This window comes from Chiloscyllium punctatum, chromosome 36 (assembly GCF_047496795.1).
Source record: "Chiloscyllium punctatum isolate Juve2018m chromosome 36, sChiPun1.3, whole genome shotgun sequence".
Classification (NCBI taxonomy): domain Eukaryota; kingdom Metazoa; phylum Chordata; class Chondrichthyes; order Orectolobiformes; family Hemiscylliidae; genus Chiloscyllium; species Chiloscyllium punctatum.
The window spans coordinates 48,549,475-48,576,552 of NC_092774.1; the positions used below are offsets into that span (position 1 = coordinate 48,549,475).

At 49.4% G+C, this 27,078-nt stretch overlaps 1 protein-coding gene and 1 long non-coding RNA gene across 2 annotated transcripts; one reads left to right on the forward strand and one right to left on the reverse strand.

The window, feature by feature from the left end:
• Positions 1-5,393: 5,393 nt before the first annotated feature.
• LOC140460479 (uncharacterized) lies at positions 5,394-24,092 on the reverse strand. Its single transcript, XR_011954115.1, has 3 exons — positions 23,990-24,092; positions 23,615-23,778; positions 5,394-6,275 (listed from the first exon to the last, which is right to left on the reverse strand). It is a non-coding gene; the product is annotated as an uncharacterized lncRNA (long non-coding RNA).
• LOC140460472 (uncharacterized) lies at positions 21,641-26,088 on the forward strand. Its single transcript, XM_072555019.1, has 3 exons — positions 21,641-21,718; positions 24,079-25,657; positions 25,703-26,088. Exon 2 carries the CDS (start codon positions 24,148-24,150, stop codon positions 25,015-25,017), a length of 870 nt encoding a protein of 289 aa, XP_072411120.1. The 5' UTR covers positions 21,641-21,718; positions 24,079-24,147; the 3' UTR covers positions 25,018-25,657; positions 25,703-26,088.
• The last annotated feature ends 990 nt before the right edge of the window (positions 26,089-27,078 follow it).

Sequence of the window (27,078 nt, forward strand, 5' to 3'; positions counted from 1 at the left end):
TCAGGGGTAAATATAAGGGAATGGGTCTGGGTGGGTTACTTGTTGGAGGGTCGGTTTGGACTGAAGGGCCTGTTTCCACACTGTAGGGAATTTAATCTAAATGCCCTGTGAAATTGATTTGAAATGGGGAAAAAAAAGAAAGAATGAGTGAAAAACATAATTGATTCTGAAATGGAGCTGAACGATTGAGAGAGTGAGTGAGTGTGGGAGAGAGAGGTTATGCATTTACAACTGGATCAGAACTTTCCGAGAAGCTCCACCAGCCAAAAGCACCAGGGTTGCAGGTTGATTGATTTATTGTCACGTGTACCGAATTACAGTGAAAAGTTTTGTTTACAATCAGTACAGGCAGAACACAGTCAGCGAGGGTGTACAGATCAGACCTGCTGGTGCGTGTGTTCAGGATTGTGTGTGTAAATGGACAATATCGCCTCCACGTCACACACCGTCCTGAACTTTCCTGAACTCCCAGTATCACTTAAGCCAAAATTTCCTCCTCTTAAGTCCTGGGAAGACTGAAGGCATCATTCACACGATAAACTCCGCTCCACCACTGACAATAGCCTTCTCCCAGTTAACTGCCTCAGGCTGAACCAGACCGTCCACAACCATGGGGGGAGTTTTTCCTTTTACTGCCTATACCCCTCCTACCCCCAACTCCCATTCTGCCGTCAATTTTGTTATTCTTTTTGACAGTTTCACAATTATGAATATGAACATCAGCTTCTAACTTACTCTCTCACTCACTCGCTGGGTTCAGTTTATATGAGAGTTAATAACAAACAAAACCCTGATTTGAGTTGGGGTTCCAATGAGGTGATTCCGTGCAATGGAGGGGTGTTGGACTCAAAATCTTAATGCTGTTTTTCCTTCTAGAGATGCTGTCCGACCGACAAAACTTAGAACGTAGAAAAGGACAGCTCAGAACAGGCCCTTTGGCCCACGATGTTGTGCCGAGATTTAATCCTAATGTAAAATATAGTAACTTAACCTACACACCCCTCAACTCACTGCTATCCATGTGCATATCCAGCAGTCGCTTAAATGTCCCCAATGACTCTGCTTCCACCACCACCGCTGGCAATGCATTCCATACATTCACAACTCTCTGCATAAAGAACCTACCTCTGCGGTCTCCTTTATACCTTCCTCTTAATATCTTCAAACTATGACCTCTCATACCAGTCGATCCTGCCCTGGGGAAAAATCTCTGGCTATTGACTCTATCCATGCCTCTCATTACCTTGTACACCTTGATCAGGTCTCCACTCTTCCTCCTTCTCTCCAGAGAGAAAAGTCCGAGTTTATCCAACCTTTCTTCACAAGGCAAGCCCTCCAGTCCAGGCAGCATCCTGGTAAAACCTTCTTTGCACCCTCTCCAAAGCCTCCACATCTTTCCTATAGTAGGGCGAGCAGAACCGGACACAATATTCTGAGTGTGGTCTCACCAGGGCTGCAGCAAAACCTCGCGGCTCTTAAACTCGATCCCCCTGTTAATGAAAGCCAAAACACCATATGCTCTCTTAACAACCCTACCCACTTGGGTGGCAACTTTGAGGGATCTATGTACTTGCACACCCAGATCCCTCTGTTCCTCCACACTGTCCTTAATCCTGTATTCAGCATTCGAGTTCGACCTTCCAAAATGCATCACTTCGTATTTAACCAGGGGGTTGAATTCCAACTGCCATTTCTCCAGCACTTCCTGTTTTCGTAATAAGGGACAAATGTGGGACAAGGAGGACATTTTCAGGTTGGTACCCTATAACGAGTGGAGTGCAAGACAGATCAATGCTGGGGTTGAAAAATGTAGTGCTGGAAAAACACAACAGGCCAGGCAGCATCCGAGGAGCAGGAGAATCGACGTTAAGAGCACCTCATCTTCCGCCTAGGAACCCTCCAACTAGACGGGATGAATGTAGATTTCTCCAGCTTCCTCATTTTCCCCCCACACCTTATCTCAGTCCCAACCCCCGGATTCAGCACCGCCCTCTTGACCTGCAATCTTCTTCCTGACCTCTCTGCCCCCACCCCCACCCCCCTCTCCGGCCTATCACCCTCACCCTCACCCCCTTCCACCTATCGTATTCCCAGTGCCCCTCCCCCCTACCTTTTATCTCAGCCCGCTTGGCACACCAGCCTCATTCCTGAAGAAGGGCTTATGCCCGAAACACCGATTCTCCTGCTCCTCGGATGCTGCCTGGCCGGCTGTGTTTTTCCAGCACCACATTTTTCAACTCTGGTCTCCAGCATCTGGCAGTCCTCATTTTCTCCTAGATCGATGCTGGGGCCACCATTATTTATAATATATATTCATGACATGGATGAGGAAAACACATGTGTCATAACAAGAATTCCGAAATTAGCTAGGTGAAAGAAGACAGAGGGTTGTGGTTGATGGGAAATGTTCATCCTGGAGTTCAGTTACTGATGGGGTACCACAAGGGTCCGTGTTGGGTCCACTGCTGTTTGTCAGTTTTATGAATGATGGGGATGAGGGCGTAAAGGATGGGTTCGTAACTTTGCGGACGACACTAAGTTCAGTGGAGTTGTGGTTAGTGCTGAAGAATGTTACAGGTTACAGAAGGACACAGATAAGCTGCAGGGCTGGGCTGAGAGGTGGCAAATGGAGTTTAATGCAGAAAGGTGTGAGGTGATTCACTTTGGAAGGAGCAACAGGAATAAAGAGAACTGGGCTAATGGTAAGATTCTTAGTAGTGTAGATGAGCAGAGAGATCTTGGTGTCCATGTACATTGATCTCTGAAAGTTGCCACCCAGGTTGATAGGATTGTTCAGAAGAAATAAGGTGTGTTAGCTTTTATTGGGAGGGGGATTGAGTTTCGGAGCCGAGGTCATGTTGCAGCTGTACAAAACTCTGGTGTGGCTGCACTTGGAGTATTGGGTACAGTTCTGGTCACCGCGTTATAGGAAGATGGGGAGGCTTTGGAAAGGGTTCAGAGGAGACTTACTAGGATGTTGCCTGGGATGGAGGGAAGGTCTTATAAGGAAAGACTGAGGGACTTGAGGCAGGTTTTCTTCGAGAGAAGGGGGTTGAGAGGTGACTTAAGATAATCAGAGGGTTAGACAGGGTGGACAGGGAGAGCTTTTATTCCCTCAGATGGTGATGGCTGGCACAAGGGGACATAGCTGTAAACTGAGGGGTGATAGATATAGGACAGATGTCAGAGGTAGTTTCTTTACTCAGAGTAGGAGGGCTGTGGAATGCCCTGGCTGCAACGGTAGGAGACTCGCTGGAAAGCCAGTGGTGAGGGTAACAGATTCTACAGAAGGCTCTGAATAGGGTGAGAGAGGGACAAACATTTGTAAGAGGAATTTGGGGGCCCTCATCTGGGGCATGTTAGCCTGCACCTCAGATGGCCTGTAAAAATACTAAAGTATTACTGAAACACAAGGTGCTGGTTAGATCACGCCGAGAATGCAGTGATCAATTTTGGTCAGTGTCTCCAGGGCATGGTGGCTCAGTGGTTAGCACTGTTACCTCACGGCGTCAGAGACCCGGGTTCGATTCCAGGCCCGGGTGACTGTCTGTGTGGAGTTCGCACGTTCTCCCCTGTGTCTGCGTGAGCTTCCTCCGGGTGCTCCGGTTTCCTCCCACCGTCCAAAGATGTGCAGGTTAGGATGGATTGGCCGTGCTAAATTGCCTGTAGTGATAGGTGAAAGGGTAAATGTAGGGGTCTGGGTGGGTTGCTCTTCGGTGGGTCGGTGTGGACTTGTTGGGCCGAAGGGCCTGTTTCCACACTGTAAGTAATCTAATCTAAGGAAAAGTATGCTGCAATGGCACATAAGATTCACTCGCTTGATCCTGGATATGGAGGGATTGTCGGAGGAGTGATCGAGTGGGTTGGGCCTGTACTCACTGGCGTTCAGAAGACCAAGAGGCAACCTTATTGAAACGGGTCAGAATCTTCGGAGGCTTGACAGGGTTGACTTTGAAAGGTTGTTTCTCTTTGCCAGAGAGGATCAAAGGGCATATTCTCACAGAGGTGTCACCCAGTTAGAAAAAAAACTGGTGAGGAGAAATTTATTTTTGGAGTGTCGTGAGTCTGTGCAGTTCTTCACTGTAGAGCCCTATTGATGCTCAGACTCAAAGTACAATCAAGGTTGAGATCGACAGACTGAGTTTTTAATCATTAAGAAGGATCAAGAGTCTGGGGAAAGGGAAGTTGAAGATTATCAGCTACAACATAATTGAATAACAAAGCAGATTCAATGGGCCCAATGGCCGATTTCTGTCATTACATCTTATCGAATCATGAAAATGGAATCATAGCACCCCGACAGTGCAAACAGAGGCCATCTCTGTCACCCCCCCCACCCCCCACATTTACCATAGTTCGCCCACCTAGCCTGAACACTATGGGTCAGTTTAGCACAGCCACTCACCTAACCTGTACATCTTTGGACTGGAGGAGGAAACCCACATAGACACGGCGAGAATGTACAAACTCCACACAGACAGGCCCCCGAGGCTGGGATCGAACCTGGGTGCCCTGGAGCTATGAGCCACTGTGCAGCCCCATCTGTGGACAAATAGAAAAGAAAATTCTTTCACACTAAACGCTGGATAGAAATTCAACAGACAAAACGGACTTGTATGTTTCTCCAAAACTCTAACTTTCAGTTTTGCTTGCTTCTGGGAACAGGGAGGAAGATGACGACCCTGAGTGGTGTTTGTTTTAATGCAAGGCATCTTGCAAGTGAGGGAGATGAATTGAGTGTCGGTCAACACCCAGGGATGTGAGATCATTGATACATTGCTACCACAGAGAGATGTTCGAGGGAGGGACAGGACAGGGAGGGAGTGATCAAGTCTTTCTCAACATTTAAGGGTGGGGAAATGTGAAAGGGAAGGTGGTGTTGCAATCAAGAAAACAATGACTGCAATGAAGAGCAATGATAAACTAAAAGGTTGTTCAATTCAGACTGTGCACGCAGAACTTTAAAAAAGGGGCAATTCACAATGCTGGAGATGTACTATAGCTTCCCCCCACCGACCCTATCCAGTCAGGAAGAGATGAAATTGCATGTAAGCAAATTTCAGAGGTGTAAAAATAATAGGTTAATTCAGGTAAGGGGTTTCATATTCCCAATATTTCCTGAAATAGACAAACTGAAAAGCCCAGAGGGACCAGAATTCTTAAATCATGTGCAGCAGAGCCAACATGTAGAAAGCCCTACAAAACATAGTGCAGTGCTGGATTGGATTTCAGGGAACAAAGCTGGGAAAGTGGGAGATGAGGCAGTGGGGGAGCATTTCAGTAACATGACCAAAGTTCGGTAAGATTTGAATTAATTGTGTATAAGAACCAAGATGAGAGAAACGTAGCTCACTGTTCAATAATTTCAGTCCAAGTCAAATTCTGAAGCAGTCTTTATTCATACGGTCTTGCAAGCTGGGTGACCACAAAAGTAGGCACCCTGATCAGGAGGTTACATTACAATTTATACAGTTCAGTTGAGTCTCTCGGTATTCCCCTTTTACTTCGTATCGGATAGTTGTATTGCTCTGTCTAGTTGCTAATCTAATCGGCTTACCACATCTGTCTGTGGCCTGTTGTTGGCGTGCAAGCCCCCTTGATAGCTGGGTCTCGTTACTTTTGCTGACGCAACACTGGGTCTTATTTGGTTATCTTGTTCATACTAACTCCCTATGTGCATGACAACTGCAACTCTCATGTCAATGCATCTGTCTTTACCAGCCGACCACTTCCCTTTTCGGTTAGGTATTTCTTGGTCTACACCCTCGTGATTCCGCCTTGTGATTTTTGCAGAAACAACAACCTTCGCAAGTGCCTCTCACAAAGATGAAACAGGAGTAAAGGTTGTGAACTGAGGACATTGGGGGGGGGGGGGTGGGGGGAAGAAAGAGGTGTGGGGGGCTGATTTTAAAAAAGGAAGACAGGATTGGACCAAAATGGCCTTGACTCCTCCTTTGGTCGCTCCGCCCTCCGATCTTTCCATCCAGTGTTCCAGTTCACCCATCGTCTCGTTGGCCTCTCTGCTGACATCTTGGAGGAATTCGCAGAGTCTCGTTCATCTGATGAATTCTTCCGCGTCTGTCACGAGACCAGCAGGGGGCCGTTTTGGTGGTGGGGGCAGAGATTGAGCCCCCTGCTGAGAACTTCAATCTGGTCTGGTTGTCCCATACGTTGACAAGCGACTTCACTCTGGTGGTACCGTTTTCAACTGTGCTGTCAGGGAGACTGGGTGATACCACGTTTCTCGAGGGAAAGGCGAGTTTTGCTCCTTCTGTCTTCGGAATATTAATATTTTGATAAAGATAACTTTCTCAAATACATCTAACAAACGCTCCACCATCCAATCCTTTGAATGGCTCTCCCATAGTGTTAATGTTTGGAAAATTAAATTATCTTACCATCAGAACCTTAATTATTTGTACATAGATTTGAGATCTATATATTATATATATATATATTTGGTTCTCATTTTCCCTGGGACTATTGCCAAAGTAGTGGGAGGCATTCAAGATGGTAATAGTGACAGTGCAAGGCCAATGTGTTTCCAAAAGGTTGAAGATTTGGAGCAGCAAGTCCCCCACAACCTTGGACATCAAGCAATGAAAATAAGATGTGTAGGTCAAATGAAGGGCGGCGCTGAATGGCTAACGTGAGGGGGCGGAGCTGGTCCTCCAACCAATAGGATTGAATGAGGGGCGGGGCTGGAGGAAGGCCGCGGGGGGGGGGGGGGGCAGCTGGTTCGCCGACCAATAGAATCGACCGAGGGGCGGGGGCTGTACGGTTGTGCACGAGGCAGCTCGCCCGTCAACCAGTAATGATTGACTGAAGGGGCGGGGCTGGGGAAAACGGAGCCGGAGCTGGTCCTCCAACCAATGGGAGTAAATGAGGGGCGGGGCTGGGGTTCCCCGCCCAAGAGAATCGACCGAGGGGCGGGGCTGCACGGATGCGCGCCGGGCGGCCCGTCCGTCAACCAGTCGGCTGGAATGAGGGGCGGGGCTGGAGGACTGAGCCAGAGCTGGTCCTCCAACCAATGGGAGTGAATGAGGGGCGGGGCTCTGATATGTTGCCAAAGTCTGTAACGCTGCATTGGTGTCCTCCTCAGTGTTAATTGGTTCAAGTGTAACCACCTCCCTGGTTTGCATACCTGCACTGTGCTTACAATTCTGTTGCCAATTATACACCTATAAAACACATTGGGATTTCCCTTAACTTTCCCTGACCGTGCTTTCTCACGTTACCATCATACAGTGTGGAAACCAGTGTCCACCCAGCCCCATTCCCCTCCCCTATACTTACCTCTGACTAATGCACCTAACCTACACAATCCCTGAACACTATGGGCAACTTAGCATGACCTGCACATCTTTGGGACTGTGGAAGCAAAATCCAAGCAGACACGGGGGAACATGTGCAAACTGCACACAGACCGTCGCCCGGAGGCTGGAATCGAACCTGGGCCCTGGCACTGTGAGGCAGCAGTGCTAATCGTTCCGCCCCAAACTACAGGGTAAACTCAGCTATTTACAATTCAGTGCAGGTTATACTGCTCATCTTAATAATGACAAACAACAGGGCAAACTCGGACAGCTATTTACATTTCAGTGTAGGATATATTGCTCACGTCAATAATTACAAACTACAGGGTAATCTCAGAAAGCTATTTACAGTTCAGTGTTGGTTGTTCTATAAATGTTAATAACTGCAAATTACAGCATATACAGAAAGCGAATTACAATTCAGAGCAGGTTATACTACTCATGTCAAGAACTACAAACGACAGGGTAAACACAAAGCTTTTCACCAAGCTAGGACTCATAACAGCACACAAACCAACAGCCACTCTCAGACAACAACTCACCAGGTCAAAGGACCTGATACCCAGCATGAGCAAAACCAACGTAGTGTACAAAATCCCATGCAAGGACTGCACAAAACACTACATAGGACAAACAGGAAGACAGCTAACAATCAGTATCCATGAACACCAACTAGGCACGAAACGACACGACCAGCTATCCTTAGTAGCCACACACGCAGATGACAAGGAACATGAGTTCGACTGGGACAACGATTTGGAGATGCCGGTGTTGGACTGGGGTGTACAAAGTTAAAAATCACAACACCAGGTTATCGTCCAACAGGTTTAATTGGAAGCACACGAGCTTTGGGAGAGATGCTCCCTCATTAGATCCTATCACCTGATGAAGGAGCGACACTCAAAGCTAGTGCTTTGAATTAAACTTGTTGGACTATAACCTGGTGTTGTGAGATTTTTAAACATTATAGGACAAGCTAAACGGAGAACAGCCAGGGAATTCCTAGAGGCATGGCACTCATCCACAGATTCAATCAATGAGCACATCGACTTGGACCCAATATACCGACCACTGCAGCAGACAGCTGGAACTGACAACCGGAAGCGGCAGATTCAAACCACTATAAATGCCGGAGGAAACAACACGAAACGCTTCACAGGAGGCTCCCAAGCACTGAGGATGTCACCTAGACAGGGGACCAAACGTATGCAACACAAATTCCCAGCTCGGCGAACAGAACCACAACAACAAGCACCCGAGCTACAAATTTTCTCACAAACGTTGAAAGCTATTTACAGTTCACTACAGGTTGTACTGCTCATGTTAATAATGACAACTACACAGTAAACTCAGATAGATATTTACAGTTCAGTGCAAGATATCCTGTTCAAGTCAATAACTACCAACTACAGGGTAAACTCAAAGCTATTGACAGTTCAGTTCAAGGTATATTCCTCATGTTAATAACTAATAATTACAGGGTAAACTCAGATCTATTTACATTTAAGTGCAGGTTTAACTGTTCATGTCAATAACTACAAACCATCAGGTTTACCTCAGAGGTATTTACAGTTCATTGCAGGGTATACTGCTTATGTCAATAACATCAAAGTACAGGGTAAACCCAGAAAGCTATTCACAGTTCAGTGCAGGTTATAATGCTCATGTCAATAATTGCAAAGTACAGGGTGTTACTACTCATGTAATAACTACAAAGTACTGGGTAAACTCAAAGATAGTTACTGTTTAGTGCAGGGAACACAGCTCATGTCAATAACTACAAACTACAAGTTAAACACAGACAGCTAGTTACAGATCGCAGGTTATACTGGTTATGTTAATAACTACAAATGACAGGATTACCCCAGACATCCATTTACAGTTCAGTGCAGTGTATCCTGCTCAGGTCAATATCTAAAAACTACAAGTAAAACTCAGACAGCTAGTTACACTTCAGTGCAGAGTATACTGATTACATCAAATACTACAAACTGCAGAGTAAACATGACAGATATTTACAGTTCAATGCGGGTTATACTGTTTGTGTCAATAATTACAAACTTGAGGGTAGTTATTTCTTTTACAAACCCACCGACTCCCACAGCTATCTGGATTACACCTCTTCCAACCCTACCTCTTGCGAAAATGCCATCCCGTATTCCCAAATCCTCCACTATATCTGCTCCCAGGAGGACCAGTTCCACCACAGAACACACCAGATGGCGTCCTTCTTTAGAGATTGTAATTTCCCTTCCTGCGTGGTTAAAGGTGCCCTCCAACGCATCTCATTAATATCCCGCACCTACGCCCTCAGACCCCATCCCTCCAACTGCAACAAGGACAGAACCCCCGCACCCCCCCCCTCACTTTCCACCCTACCAACCTTTGCATTAACCGCCGACATTTCCGCTACCTCCAAACGGACCCCACCACCAGAGATATATTTCCCTCCCCCCCCCCACTTTCTGCTTTCTGCAAAGACCTTCCCTCCGTGACTACCTGGTCAGGTCCATGCCCCCCGCACAACCCACCCTCCCCTGCCACCGCAGGAATTGCAAAACCTGTGCCCACACCTCCTCCCTCACCTCCATCCAAGGCCCTAAAGGAGCCTTCCACATCCATCAAAGTTTCACCTGCACATCCACCAATGTCATTTATTGTATCCATTGCTCCCGATGCAGTGTCCTCTAGATCACCTGATCTGCACATCTTTGGACTGTGGGAGGAAACCGGAGCACCTGGAGGAAACCCACGCAGACACGGGGAGAATGTGCAAACTCCACACAGACAGTCGCCTGAGGCGGGAATTGAACCCGGGTCTCTGGCGCTGTGAGGCGTTCTTTCTCCAAGCGTCTGGTGGTGAGGGAGCGGTGGTGAAGGAGGCCCAGGACCTCCATGTCCTCGGTAGAGTGGGAGAGGGAGTTGAAATGTTGGGCCTACCTCTTGCAAAAATGCCATCCCGTATTCCCAATTCCTCCGCCTCCGCCGGATCTGCTCCCAGGAGGACCAGTTCCACCACAGAACACACCAGATGGCCTCCTTCTTTAGAGACCGCAATTTCCCTTCCCACGTAGTTAAAGATGCCCTCCAACGCATCTCGTCCACATCCCGCACCTCTGCCCTCAGACCCCACCCCTCCAACCGTAACAAGGACAGAACGCCCCTGGTGCTCACCTTCCATCCTACCAACCTTCGCATAAACCAAATCATCCGCCGACATTTCCACCACCTCCAAACAGACCCCACAACCAGGAATATATTTCCCTCCCCACCCCTTTCCGCCTTCCGCAAAGACTGTTCCCTCCGTGGCTACGTGGTCAGGTCCACGTACCCCCTACAACCCACCCTCCCATTCTGGCACTTTCCCCTGCCACCGTAGGAACTGTAAAACCTGTGCCCACACCTCCTCCCTCACCTCTATCCAAGGCCCTAAAGGAGCCTTCCACATCCATCAAAGTTTCACCTGCACATCCACAAATATCATTTATTGTATCCGTTGCTCCCGATGCGGTCTCCTCTACATTGGGGAGACTGGGCGCCTCCTCGCAGAGCGCTTTAGGGAACATCTCCGGGACACCCGCACCAACCAACCAACCAAACCGCCCCGTGGCCCGACATTTCAACTCCCTCTACCACTCTGCCGAGGAGATGGAGGTCCTGGGCCTCCTTCACCGCCGCTCCCTCACCCACCAGACGCCTGGAGGAAGAACGCCTCATCTTCCGCCTCGGAACACTTCAACCCCAGGGCATCAATGTGGACTTCAACAGCTTCCTCATTTCCCCTTCCCCCACCTCACCCTAGTTCTAAACTTCCAACTCAGTAACTGTCCCCTTGACTTGTCTGGACTTGTCCTACCTGCCTATCTCCTTTTCCACCTATCCACTCCACCCTCTCCTCCTTGACCTATCACCTTCATCTCCTCCCCCACTCACCCATTGTACTCTATGCTACTCTCTCCCCACCCCCACCCTCCTCTAGCTTATCTCTCCACGCTTCAGGCTCACTGCCTTTATTCCTGATGAAGGGCTTTTGCCCAAAACATCGATTTTCCTGCTCCTTGGACACTGCCTGAGCTGCTGTGCTCTTCCAGCACCCACTAATCCAGAATCTGGTTTACCCCCCCATTGCCTTCCAGACAGCTACTCAAAGCAAGGCGCATGCGCGTCGTTGCCCGGTTGGTGCCGCCTCTCATTCGTTCCCCTTGGTTGGAGGACCGGTTCCAGTTCAGTCCTCCAGCTCCGCCCCCTCCCTCGGTCCTATTGGTTGGAGGACCAGCTCCGGCTCAGACCTCCAGTCCCATTGGTTGGAGGACCAGCTCCGACCCCTGTCCTTCAGCCCCGCCCCTCGTTCACGCCCATTGGGTCGTCGGACCAGCTTCGACTCAAGCATCCAGCCCCGCCCCTTATTCAGTCCCATTGGACGGACGACCAGCCTGCTCCCACGTCCAGCCCCGCCTCTCATTCAGTCCCATTGGACGGAGGACCAGCTTCGACTCGGTCAGCCAGGCCCGCCCCTCATTCACGCCCATTGGTCGGAGGACCGGGTCCGGCTCAGTCCTCCAGTCCCACCCCTTATTCAGTCCCATTGGACCGAGGGCCAACCTGCTCCCACGTCCAGCCCCGCCTCTCATTCAGTCCCATTGGACGGAGGACCAGCTCCGACACAGTCATCCAGCCCCGCCCCTCATTCAGTCCCATTGGTTGGACGACCAGCTCCGACTCAGCCATGTAGCCCCGCCCTTCATTCATACCCAGTGGTTGGAGGACCTGCCAACTACACTGTTGTATCAGAAGTGCATAAGATGCAAGTTACAGTGTAACAGAAGCATAATGAATCATAGACATTTTTCTAGCAGCAATACAAAAGAATTTCAGATTGGAAAGAGTCCATTTGTACAGTGTTTAAGGAGCCTGATGGCTTGGGGGAAGAAACTGTTGCATAGTCTAGCCACAAGAGACTGAATGCTCTGATATCTTCCTATATTGATCCCTGACTAATTCACCTAACCTATCCATCCCTGAACACAGTGTGGCAAGTTAGCACGGCCAATTCACCCTAACCTGCACATCTTTAAATTGTGGGAGGAAACCAGAGAACCCAGGGGAAACCCACACAGAGACTGGGAGAGCATGCAAACTCCACACAGAGGTCGGAATTGAACCCAGGTCCCCGGCACTGTGGGGTACCACTGCAAACCGTTGAGCCACTGTGCCTTCTGTCATCTGCTGTGCCAACACGGCACAGTGGGCGGCACGGTGGCACAGTGGTTAGCACTGCTGCCTCACAGCGCCAGAAACCTGGGTTCAATTCCCACCTCAGGTGACTGACTGTGTGGAGTTTGCACATTCTCCCCGTGTCTGCGTGGGTTTCCTCCCACAGTCCAAAGATGTGCAGGTTAGGTGAATTGGCCATGCTAAGTTGCCCATAGTGTTAGGTGCAGGGGTATATGTAAGGGAATGGGTCTGGGTGGGTTCGCTTCGGCGGGTCGGTGTGGACTTGTTGGGCCGAAGGGCCTGTTTCCACACTGTAAGTAATCTAATCTAATCTAATCTAACACAGGAGAGAGTGCGCACTGCAGAAAGACACTGACAATGCCCAGACTTCAGAAAAGTGCTATGAAAGTTCTGGGAAACTGACATGCCATCCAATTATCCACACCGATGAGAAAATATTCAGGTGGTCTCCCTGTTGGACTGGGTTCAGGCAATTAACTCACATCATGGTACAGCAGCAAATTCATTCAGGGAAGAGACCATTCTACGCTCCAAGTATGGGATGAGATTCACCTCGACTGCTGCTCAGCGGAGGCACTACAAAGTCCATGGATGACTTCAAGGTTTCGAATTTAATGTTATTGCTGCTGCTTTCAAGATTAGGATTAAAAGGTGGGTAAATATTTTAATGTGTAAGAGATTTACTCCTCCTGCTCTCTTCCATGGTTCATAGCTCCTAGAAACAGAACAAAGGTCCTTTAGGCTTAGGTTGAGAGACTGGAAGAAAAAGGTTGATGCTGGCTACATGTTAAATCAGAGTTTGCTATCAAACGGTGATTTGTTCCTGACTGAAAGTGAGAAGCATGTTTAAATTTCCAGCCTGAATATAACAGGGATCATTATGGTCTGATAACTTAAAATATGTGTTTGATGTTCCTAACAAGACAATTAAGAAAGTATCAACAAATCTGGCATTGATGTAGAACTTTCAACATAATATTATGAAGTGTTTTCCAAAATATTATTTAATAGTGTCATTAACTAGACATGCATTGTGAACTTTTGAAAAGAATACTTTGCAAAGCAAAGGACACTGGTTACAGCTGCAGAAAAGGAGTGTTATACTTGCAAAGAACAAGGTATTGAATGGAAACAGGGCAAAAGTGAGATTAGAGTCAAGATTCGAGTGGTGCTGGAAAAGCACAGCAGGTCAGGCAGCATCTGAGGAGCAGGAAAATCGACCTTTCCAGCTAGAGCCCTCAGGGCAGCACGGTGGCTCAGTGGTCAGCACAGCTGCCTCACAGCACCAGGGACCTGGTTTCGATTCCAGCCTTGGGTGACTGTGTGGAGTTTGCACATTCTCCCCGGGTGCTCTGGTTTCCTCCCACAATCCAAAGATGTGCAGGTCAGGTGGCAGGTCAGGTGAATTGACCATGCTAAATTGCCCATAGTGTTAGGTGCATTAATTCAGGATAAACATACGGGAATGGGTCTGGGTGGGTTACTCTTCGGAGGGTCGGTGTGGACTTGTTGGGCTGAAGGGCCTGTTTCCACACTGTAAGTAATCTAACAATCAGGAATGAGGCTGGAACACTGAGTCTGCAATACCTTGAGAATGAAGTCATAATGCTGTGTATGTATGTGTGTGTGTGGGAGGGGTGGGTATGTGTATGTGGTGTGTTCACATACACACACTCACACACCCCACACACACATTTACACATGGCCCACACACACATACACATACCCCTCCCCACATACACACACAGACTCACACCCCACACCCATACACACAAACCACACACTCACACATACAGATACACACACACCCCACACACACATACCCCCCCACACACACACACACCACATACACACACCCCCACACACATACACACCCCTCCCACACACATACACACATACACCCCACACACACATTCTCACACACACTCTCTCTCTCACACACACCCCACACACACACACACTCCACACACATACATACACTCACACACCCCACACACCCCCACACACCCCCCCCACACTCACACACCCCACACAACCCCACACACACACACACCACACACACACATACATACCCTACACTCGCTCACACACACACACACACACACATACCCCACACTCTCTCACACACACATACACACACACCCCCACACACACCACGCACACACACATACACAAACCCCACACACATACACACATACCTCACACTCTCACACACATATACACACACACACCCCACTCTCACACATTCACAAACATACATACACCCCACACACACACTCTCACACACACACCCCACACACTCACACACACATACACATACACCCCCCACACACACATAAACACACACCCCACGCACACATACACACACACACCACACACCCGACACACACATACCCCCCACACACGTACACACGCACACAGACACACATACACACACACATACCCACACACATACACATACACACCCACACACACACACCCACATACACACACCCTACACACTCCCCACACACACACGTACACACCCACACACACAGACACTCACATACACACACACTCTCACACACACACCCACACACACGTACACACACACTGACACACATACACACCCCACACACACGTACACACAGACACTCACATACACACACACTCTCACACACACACCCCCCACACACACTCCACACATACATACACACACACACTCCACACAGACATACACACACTCACACACCCACACACGTACACATACACACCCACCCACATACACACTTACCCCACACACTCACACTCATACACATACACACACCCCACACACACATACCCCCCCACACACACTCAGACCCCACACACATACACACAAATACACACACATCCCCACACACACTCACACAGATCCACACACACACCCCCCACACTCACACACATACACACACCCCACATATACACACACCACACACACACACATACACACACCTCCCACACACACACACACACCTCCCACACACATACACACAGACACACACCCCACACACATACACACATCCCCACACACATACACACATCCCCACACACACTCACACAGATCCACACACACCCCACACACACACACCCCACACACACACACCCCACTCTCTCACACACACACCCCACACACAACTCACACACACCCCACACTCTCAAATACACACACACTCTCTCACACACCCCACACACACTCACACAAATACACACACACCCACAAACACACACACACCCACATGCACATACATACACACACCCCACACACTCACACACATACACGTACACACCCACACACATACACATCCCGCACACATACACATCCCGCACACACACCCACATACACACACACCCCACACACTCTCACACACAGACATACACACACCCCACACACATACACTTACACACACCAGACATACATACCCCACACACACACACCCCACACACACGTACACACCCACACACACAGACACACACACACCCCAGACACACACATACACACCCCACACACACACACATTTACACACACCACACACACACATTTACACACACCACACACACACACATATGTCCACACCCACATACACACACACACCCCCCACACACATACACACACGCCACACACACACATACACACCCACACACACACACACACACAACCCCCCCCACACAGACACACACCCCCCACAACACACACCCTCCCCCCCACACACACCCACACACACATACACACCCCACACACACACCCCACACACACACACACACCCCCACACACATACCCCACACACACATACTCCACACACATACACATACACATACCCCACACACACACACACGAATACACACACATTCCCCCCCACACACTCATACACACACCCCCACACACATACTCCACACACAGCTCACACACACATCTAACACATACACACACCCCCCACACAAATTCACACACACCCCACACACACATCGTCACACACACACACATACCCCACACACACATACACACACCACCTACACACTCACACACAAACACACACTCCACACACATACATCTCACACTCACACACACAACCCCCCCACACACACTCCACACACATAAACATACACAGTCTCACACAGACATACACCACACACACACACGTCCACACCCACACACACATACACACACACCTACACACATACATACACACTCACACACACACAAACCCCACACATACACATCCCACACACACACACCCACATCCCACACACACTCACCCACATACACACACACACCCCACACACACACACACACCCCACACACACATACCCCCCACACACACACCCCACACACATACACACACCCCACACATATACACATAAACACACACACATCCCCACACACACACTCACACAGATTCACACATACCCCCCCCACTCACACTCATACACACCCCACACACATACACACACACACTCACACAGATCCACACAGACACCCCACACACATACACACACACCCCCACACACCCCACTCTCTCACACACACACCACCCACACACACCCCACACTCTCACATATACACACACACCCCACACTCTCACATACACACACACCCCACACTCTCACATACACACACACTCCACACACACACACTCCACACTCTCACATACACACACACACCCCACACTCTCACATACACACACACCCCACACTCTCACATACACACACACTCCACACACACACACTCCACACTCTCACATACACACACACCCCACACACACACACTCCACACTCTCACATACACACACACACCCCACACTCTCACATACACACACACCCCACACTCTCACATACACACACACCCCACACTCTCACATACACACACACCCCACACTCTCACATACACACACACTCCACACACACACACCCCACACTCTCACATACACACACACTCCACACACACACACTCCACACTCTCACATACACACACACCCCACACACACACACTCCACACTCTCACATACACACACACACCCCACACTCTCACATACACACACATCCCACACTCTCACATACACACACACTCCACACTCTCACATACACACACACCCCACACTCTCACATACACACACACCCCACACTCTCACATACACACACACCCCACACTCTCACATACACACACACTCCACACACACACACTCCACACTCTCACATACACACACACACCCCACACTCTCACATACACACACACTCCACACTCTCACATACACACACACCCCACACTCTCACATACACACACACTCCACACTCTCACATACACACACACCCCACACTCTCACATACACACACACCACACTCTCACATACACACACACACCACACTCTCACATACACACACACTCCACACTCTCACATACACACACACTCCACACACACACACTCCACACTCTCACATACACACACACTCCACACTCTCACATACACACACACTCCACACTCTCACATACACACACACTCCACACACACACACTCCACACTCTCACATACACACACACTCCACACTCTCACATACACACACACTCCACACTCTCACATACACACACACTCCACACACACACACTCCACACTCTCACATACACACACACTCCACACTCTCACATACACACACACTCCACACTCTCACATACACACACACCCCACACTCTCACATACACACACACCACACTCTCACATACACACACACACCACACTCTCACATACACACACACTCCACACTCTCACATACACACACACTCCACACACACACACTCCACACTCTCACATACACACACACTCCACACTCTCACATACACACACACCCCACACTCTCACATACACACACACTCCACACACACACACTCCACACTCTCACATACACACACACACCCACACTCTCACATACACACACACTCCACACTCTCACATACACACACACTCACACAAATACACACACACACTCCACTCTCACATACACACACACCCCACACTCTCACATACACACACACTCACACAAATACACACACACACCCCACACTCTCACACATACACACACCCTCCACATGCATACACACACTCTCTCACACACACACCCCACACACATACACCCACACACCACATACACACTCCACACAGATACACACACTCCACACACATATATACACACACATACAGACACACCCCCCCCAACACACACACATCCCCACACACACACCCCACACTCTCACATACACACACACACTATCTCACACACACACACACCCACTCTCACATACACACACATCCCCCCACACACCCCACATATATATACACACATACACACACCCCACCCCACACACATATACATACCCCACACACATACACATACACACACACTCACTCTCTCACACACACATACATCTCACACACACATACACCCCCCACACACACATACACGCCCCCCACACACCCCCCCCCGCACACACATACACATACCCCACACACACACATACCCCACACACACACTCACAAACACATACACACACACCCCCACACACACGTACACACCCACATACACCCCCAAATACACACACACACCCCCACATGCACACATACACATACCCCACACACACATACACACACACACATACACACACACACACACACACACACACACACCACATACACACACACATACACATACATTCTTCTCTGTTCGAGCCAGTTCTGTATCCAAATGGCTAGTTCTCCCTGTATTCCATGAGATCTAACCTTGCTAATCAGTCTCCCATGGGGAACCTTGTCGAACGCCTTACTGAAGTCCATATAGATCACATCTACTGCTCTGCCCTCATCAATCCTCTTTGTTACTTCTTCAAAAAACTCAATCAAGTTTGTGAGACATGATTTCCCACGCACAAAGCCATGTTGACTATCCCTAATCAGTCCTTGTCTTTCCAAATACATGTACATCCTGTCCCTCAAGATTCCCTCCAACAACTTGCCCACCACTGAGGTCAGGCTCACCAGTCTATAGTTCCCTAGCTTGTCTTTACCACCCTTCTTAAACAGTGGCACCACGTTTGCCAACCTCCAGTCTTCTGGCACCTCACCTGTGACTATCGATGATACAAATATCTCAGCAAGAGGCCCAGCAATCACTTCTCTAGCTTCCCACAGAGTTCTCGGGTACACCTGATCAGGTCCTTTACCCTTTTCAAGACATCCAGCACTTCCTCCTCTGCAATCTGGACATTTTGCAAGATGTCACAATCTATTTCCCTACAGTCTATATCTCCCATATCCTTTTCCACAGGAAATACTGATGCAAAATATTAATTTAGTATCCCCCCAATTTTCTGTGGCTCCACACAAAGGCTGTCTTGCTGATCTTTGAGGGGCACTGTTCTCTCCCTAGTTACCCTTTTGTCCTTAATATATTTGTAAAAACCCTTTGGATTCTCCTTAATCCTTAAAGCTATCTCATGTCCCCTTTTTCCCTCCTGATTTCTCTCTTAAGTATACTCCTACTTCCTTTATACTCTTTTAAGGATTCACTCGATCTATCCCGTATATACCTGAAATATGCTTCCTTCTTTTTCTTAACCAAACCCTCAATTTCTTTAGTCATCCAGCATTCCCTATACCTACCAGCCTTTTCTGTCACCCTGGCAGGAATACACTTTCTCTGGATTCTTGTTATCTCATTTCTGAAGGCTTCCTATTTTCCAGCCGTCACTTTACCTGCAAACATCTGCCTCCAATCAGCTTTCATCTCAACTCTTGGGCATCTGTACACAGGAGTTCCTCATGGTGGTGTCCTAGTCTAAGCCATTGACAACTACTGCATTAATAAGCTTCCCTCTATCATAAGGTCAGAAGTGGGGTATTTACTGATGATTGCACAATTAGATTAGATTAGATTAGATTACTTACAGTGTGGAAACAGGCCCTTCAGCCCAACAAGTCCACACCGCCCCGCCGAAGCGTAACCCACCCATACCCCTACATGTACATCTACATATACCCCTTGCCTAACACTACGGGCAATTTAGCATGGCCAATTCACCTGACCTGCACATTTTTGGATTGTGGGAGGAAACCGGAGCACCCGGAGGAAACCCACGCAGACACGGGGAGAATGTGCAAACTCCACACAGTCAGTCGCCTGAGGCGGGAATTGAACCCGGGTCTCCGGCGCTGTGAGGCAGCAGTGCTAACCACTGTGCCACCGTGCCGCCCACAATGTTCAGCACTTCCCAATGAAATCGGGATGAACCCTACACATTCTCCCTGTGTCTGCGTGGGATTCCTCTGGGTGCTCTGGTTTCCTCCCACGGTCCAAAGATGTGCAGGTTAGGGTGAATTGACCGTGCTAAATTCTCCACAGTATTCAAGGGTGTGTAGGTTAGGTGCATCATGTAGAGTAATAGGAAAAGGGGTCGGGGTGGGTTACTCTTCGGAGGGTCGGTGTGGACTTGCTGGGTCCAAGGACCTGTTTCCACACTGTAGGGCATTTAATTCATTCCAATTTTAATTCTGAAAGCAAAGGAAGGAAATGAAGAGAGTTGTGGAAGTGCTTGGTGCAGTTTCTTCCCACCCAGGGAGGGATGTTTGCTGCCCAGAGGGACTATGAGTAGAGACCCCCATCTGAAGATGATCACATGATTGGACTCCCTGGGATCTGCAACACACTCACTGCACCTTCCCAATGAGGAACCCTCTCAGCCAATCCTGGACGTCCAGGTGCAGCCCCGCCCCCCCTTTGACTTCCATTGGATGGCGGGCTGCGTCCGACGCGCTCGCCATTGATTCCGGTCGCTGTCAATCTGGACCGTCCACGTGCAGCCCCGCCCTCCTTTCACTTCCATTGGCCGGCCTGCCGGGCCCGCCCGCGACGCGCTCGCCACTGGCCGGAGTCGCTGTCGGTCAGGGACGTCCCGCGGCAGCCCCGGCCTCTGCTCGCTCCCATTGGCTGGCTGGCAGGCCGGCCAGCCGCACCCGACGCGCTCGCCATTGGTTGGCGTCGCCGTCGCGAGGTGGGGCGTGCGCGGTCGCCCTGGCAGCTAGGGCGCACGCGCGGACGCCATCTTGCCTCGGAACGCGACTCCGAGCTGATGCCGATTTGAACCCGTTCGCCCGCAGCCCCAGACGGTGAGAACCGGGCGGCGACATTGGGGGGGGTGGGGGTTGGTGCAGGTCGCGAAGGGGTGGGGGGGGTCACCAAACGCGACGTCCGCAAGAAAAGACGGAAACCGTTACCTCCCGGTCGTCCGTTCGCGATGTACAGGGATCGGGTGGGCATGGAGTTGGACCCACCACCCCCACCCCCCGACTCCAAGGCAGGCGGCGGTCGCCATCTTTGTTGGGGGCGGCAGGTTGCCAGCGTGGCCGCCATGTTTGTGAGGGGCAGTGCCTTGGATGACCTCCCGATGGAAGGGTTGAATTGGGGGCGGGGCTGACACGTCAGTGCAGACGTCACAAAGGAACAGACGAGTGCTTCAGTAGCAGCAGCGCCCAGGGTGCAGTGGGGGATGGGGGGAGGGGGGGATATGTGGCTGGAAGGCTCATCTTGGGTTGACAACCATCACAGGAGTTGAAAAGTGTGTTGCTGGAAAAGCGCAGCAGGTCAGGCGGCACCCGAAGGAGCAGGAGCGTCGAACTGTTTCGGGCACGAGCCCATCTTCAGGAGTAGCACCCATCCTGCGACGGTCCGGAGAACCACCGCAGGACGCCAGGGGGAAAGCGAGGGGCGTGCGTGATGCTGGAGATTCAGAGCGGTGGAAACGCACGGCGGGTCAGGCAGCGTCCCAGGAGCACGGGAGCTGACGTTTCGGGGCAACGCCCCCCTCACCAGGAGAGGGGGGACCCGCTGTGCTTTTCCAGCGCCGCGCTCCGGACTCGTCGTAGAGCCCCTGCGGTGTGCAAACGGTCCCTTCGGCCCCACGGGTCCTCACCCACCCTCCGAAGAGTAACCCACCCAGTCCCATTCCCCCTACTCTCTTACTCTACACTTACCCCTGACTGAAGCACCTAACCTGCACGTCCTTGAACACTATGGGCAGTATAGCGTGGCCAATTCACCCTAAGCTACACATCCCTGAACACTACGGGCAATATAGTGTGGCCAATTCACCCCTAACCTGCACATCTTTGGATTGTGGGAGGAAACCCATGTAGACATGGGGGCAGAACGTACACACAGACGGTCGCCCGAGGTTGGGATCGAACTTGGGTCCCTCGTGCTGTGAGGCTGCGGTGCAAACCACTGTGCCACCCGTATTTAGTCTACCTGGTTTTGAACACTCTGGCTTAACCTCAAACAGTTGACAGGAAGGGAGTGTAGTTTGTACTGGGAACTGAAGAGAATTACTCCTGTCTTCCAAATATTTAATCAATGAAATTTCTATCCATCCAGTACTGAATGTCAGACAGGCAGGGTGATGGTGATGGTGTAAATCTACAGCTGTTGGCCTGGCCTTTCTAGAGTCAGAGAGTCTTCGAGATGTACAGCACGGAAACAGACCCTTCGGTCCAACCCATCCATGCTGACCAGATATCCCAACCCAATCTAGTCCCACCTGCCAGCACCTGGCCCATATCCCTCCAAACCCTTCCTATTCATATACCCATCCGAATGCCTCTTAAATGTTGCAATTGTACCAGCCTCCACCACTTCATCAGGCAACTCATTCCATACACATACCACCCTCTGTGTGAAAATGTTGCCCCTTAGGTCTCTCTTATATGTTTCCCCTCTCACCCTAAACCTATGCATGGGTTCTGAACTCCACCACCCCAGGGAAAAGACTTTGTCTATTTATCCTATCCATGCCCCTCATGATTTTATAAATCTCTATAAGGTCACCCCTCAGCCTCTGACGCTCCAGGGAAAACAGCCCCAGCCTGTTCAGCCTCTCCCTTTGGCACAAATCCTCCAACCCTGGCAACATTCTTGTAAATCCTTTCTGAACCCTTTCAAGTTTCACAACATCCTTCCAGTAGGAAGGAGACCAGAATTGCACGCAATATTCCAAACAGTGGCCTTACCAATGTCCTGTACGACCGCAACATGACCTCCCAACTCCTGTAGTCATTTCAGCTTGGCAGAGGTTGGCGGTTTGCAAGATTTTGTCAACACTTCAGGACCATGTGTCTACTTGTAGACACCAGAATCTTCTGTAGTTTCTCACCAGGCAGCAGGGTTCCTTTTTCTGAAAGACATTAATGAACTGGTTGGGTTTTGATGACAATCAGTAACTCGTTCTAGTGCAAACCCTGCAAATTACCCGATTCATTTAGCTCAATCTCATAATGTACCTTTCTGCCTTGTTAGTTTTTGTTTCTCATATGCCTTTCCTCTGTTTTATGTCAGTATCACCAAGGTATGAGCAAAGGGGGATTTGCAGTCAGGAAACAACTCACCAGGTTCTGAACATTTCATCTCAACCTGAATATCTGTTCCGAAGAAGGGTCACAGGACCTGAAATACGAACTCTGCTTTCTCTCCACAGATGCTGCCAGATCTAAGTTTTTCCATCAGTTTCAGTTTTTTTGTTTCTAAATAGCACTGGATTTTGAACATGGAAGAAAAGAACAATGTTCATATCAGGGACAAACCGTACGCATGCTCTGTGTGTGAACGAAGTTTTACCCAATCATCTGGCCTATCAAGACACAAATGCAGTTCGAAAAGAGAGAAGCCTTGGAAGTGTGTGGACTGTGGGAAGGGATTCATTTCACCGTCAGTGCTCGAAATCCATCGGCGTGGTCACACCGGGGAGCGACCGTTCATCTGTTCCACCTGTGGGAAGGGCTTTACTCAGTCAGCCAACCTGCTGGAGCACCAGCGAGTTCATACTGGGGCGAGACCATTCACCTGTCCTGAGTGTGGGAAGCGATTCACTCAGTCATCCAACCTGCTGACTCACCAGCGATCTCACACTGGGAAAAGGCCGTTTACCTGTCCCGAGTGTGAGAAAGGATTCACTCAACATTCACATCTGCTGAGGCATCAGCGGGTTCACACCGGCGAGAGACCCTTTAAGTGCCTGAACTGCGGGAAGTGCTATAAAAGTTCTGGGGAACTCATGTCCCATCAACGTATTCACACCGATGAGAAGCCGTTCAGGTGCTCTCAGTGCAGCATCGGGTTCAAGCATTCCTCTGATCTGACTGTCCACCGGCGCTGTCACACTGGCGAAAGGCCTTTCACTTGTTCAGAGTGCGGGAAGGGTTTCACTCAGTCTTCGACTCTGTTCAACCACCAGCGAATTCACACCGGGGAGAGACCGTTCCCCTGCTCCAAGTGTGGGAAGAGATTCACTCGGCCGTCTCACCTGCTCAGTCACCAGCGGGTTCACATTAGCGAGAGGCCGTTCACCTGCTCCGAGTGCGGAAAGGGATTTACTCAGTCGTCCAACCTGCTGCGGCATCAACGAGCTCACAAGTAACTGCCGTGATTTGATCTTGGTGTTGATGACAAAGTTGACCACACCACACCCTCCTCCAATGCATCTCGCCTCGTTGCCTGGGTGTGCAGTCTCTTGGTTCCATTCTTGCTGATCTAACCGTTGATGGAGAGTCTCCTGCACCAGCTACTCTTCTGCTCCCATATGGATATCGTCGGTGTCTCCCAGCGATTCGATCCTTGCCCCCTCTGTCAAAAAAAATATCATTTTATTTTCTGTATTTTTGATTGTGGATGAATACGGAAAAATGTTTCGAAACCAAGGGCTGTGGAAGGAATTGATGAATTTACACAAACAAATGACTGAATGTCATTTTGCGCTTATTGACAATGCTGCTATGTTCAGAACTGTGAAGGCAGATATTTATGGATGGCAGGACACTGGGTTATGAGAGTGCGCAGAGCGAGATTTCGCTGGCCTTTGTCAGCTGATTGGATTGTTAAATCGTGGATGTCAAAGGTCATCAGCCTAATGGTAACTCTGCGATTGGTTCAAGGACAGCTTGTACAGGATATAGAGACAGATCAGTGGGCTACTGGAAGGACTCTGTCTCTCCCTCTGTACTGTAAAAATACCTGAAAAAGTTAAAAAAATCACACACCACCAGGTTATAGTCCAACAGGTTTAATTGGAAGCACTAGCTTTCGGAGTGCTGCTCCTTCATCAGGTGGTTGAAGGACCTGATGAAGGAGCAGCACTCTGAAAGCTAGTGCTTCCAATTAAACCTGTTGGACTATAACCTGGTGGTGTGTGATTTTTAACTTGGTACACCCCAGCCCAACCCCGGCATCTCCAAATCCTGAAAAGGCCAGTTTTTCTCCCACCACATGCTGCAAGCTGTTGCCTTAACTAATACTGAAGCGATTTTGTCATGACTCTACCATTTGCCTTTGCTTCCTCTGAAGAAGAAAAACAATGTAGAGAAAGGAGATTGACACACAGACAGAAAGGCGGAGCAAGCCAGAAAGAAAACATGAACTAACCTGTGACCTGAAGCTTTGAACTATGTTACCCAGTTTGTTTACCTCCACCCATAAACATAATGTACTTTTTGTTTGCGTCTGTCGGGGTTTGATTAGATTCCCTACAGTGTGGAAACAGGCCCTTCGGCCCAACCTGTCCACACCGACCCTCCGAAGATTAACCCAACCAGACCCATTTCCCTCTGACGAATGCACCTAACACTATGGGACAATTTAGTATGGCCAATCCACCCTGACCTGCACATCTTTGGACTGTGGGAGGAAACCCACGCAGACACGGGGAGAATGTGCAAACTCCACACAGACAGTCGCCCAAGGCTGGGATTGAACCTAAGTCCCTGGTGCTGTGAAGCAGCAGTGCTAACCCACTGAGCCACATTTGAGTATTAGATAGTAGGGGCACAAGCTGATAATTTCAGTCACAGTGGTTTACAGCATAGGAAAAAGCCCTTCAGCCCATTGAATCTGCACCACTTCATGGCTGTTTACTTGTGATTAGTTTTTATTTAATTTTAATATAGTTTTTGTTAAGTACAGGAACCTGGATCATGTTTTTCTGTTAACTGGATCCCATTAGTAAGGTAAAGCAGGAACTCTGCATGTTTAACTAAATCACCAACTTTTGTGGTGACCCTGGGAGTCATCGAGATGGAAGGAATGGAAACAGACCCTTTGGTCCAACTCCATGCCAACCAGATATCCCAACCTAATCTAGACCCATTTGCCAGCATTTGGCCCATATCCCTCTAAACCCCTCCTATTCATATATCCACCCAGATGCCTTCTAAATGCTGTAATTGTACCAGCCTCCACCACTTCCTCTGGCAGCTCATTCTGTACACGTACCACCCTCTGTGTGAAAACGTTGCCCCTTAGATCACTCTTTTTTTTTTCTTTCCCTTCTCACCCTAAACATATGCCCTCTAGTTTTGGACTCCCCTGCTCCAGGGAAAAAAAAACATATCTATTTACTCTATACTTGCCCCTCATGATTTTATAAACCTCTTTAAGGTCACCCCTCAGCCTCCGATGCTGCAGGGAAAACAGCCCCAGCCTATTC

Coding starts and splice junctions, on each gene's coding strand:
- LOC140460472 (XM_072555019.1), top strand. CDS start 24,148: ATGGAAGAAAAGAACAATGTTCATATCAGGGACAAACCGTACGCATGC.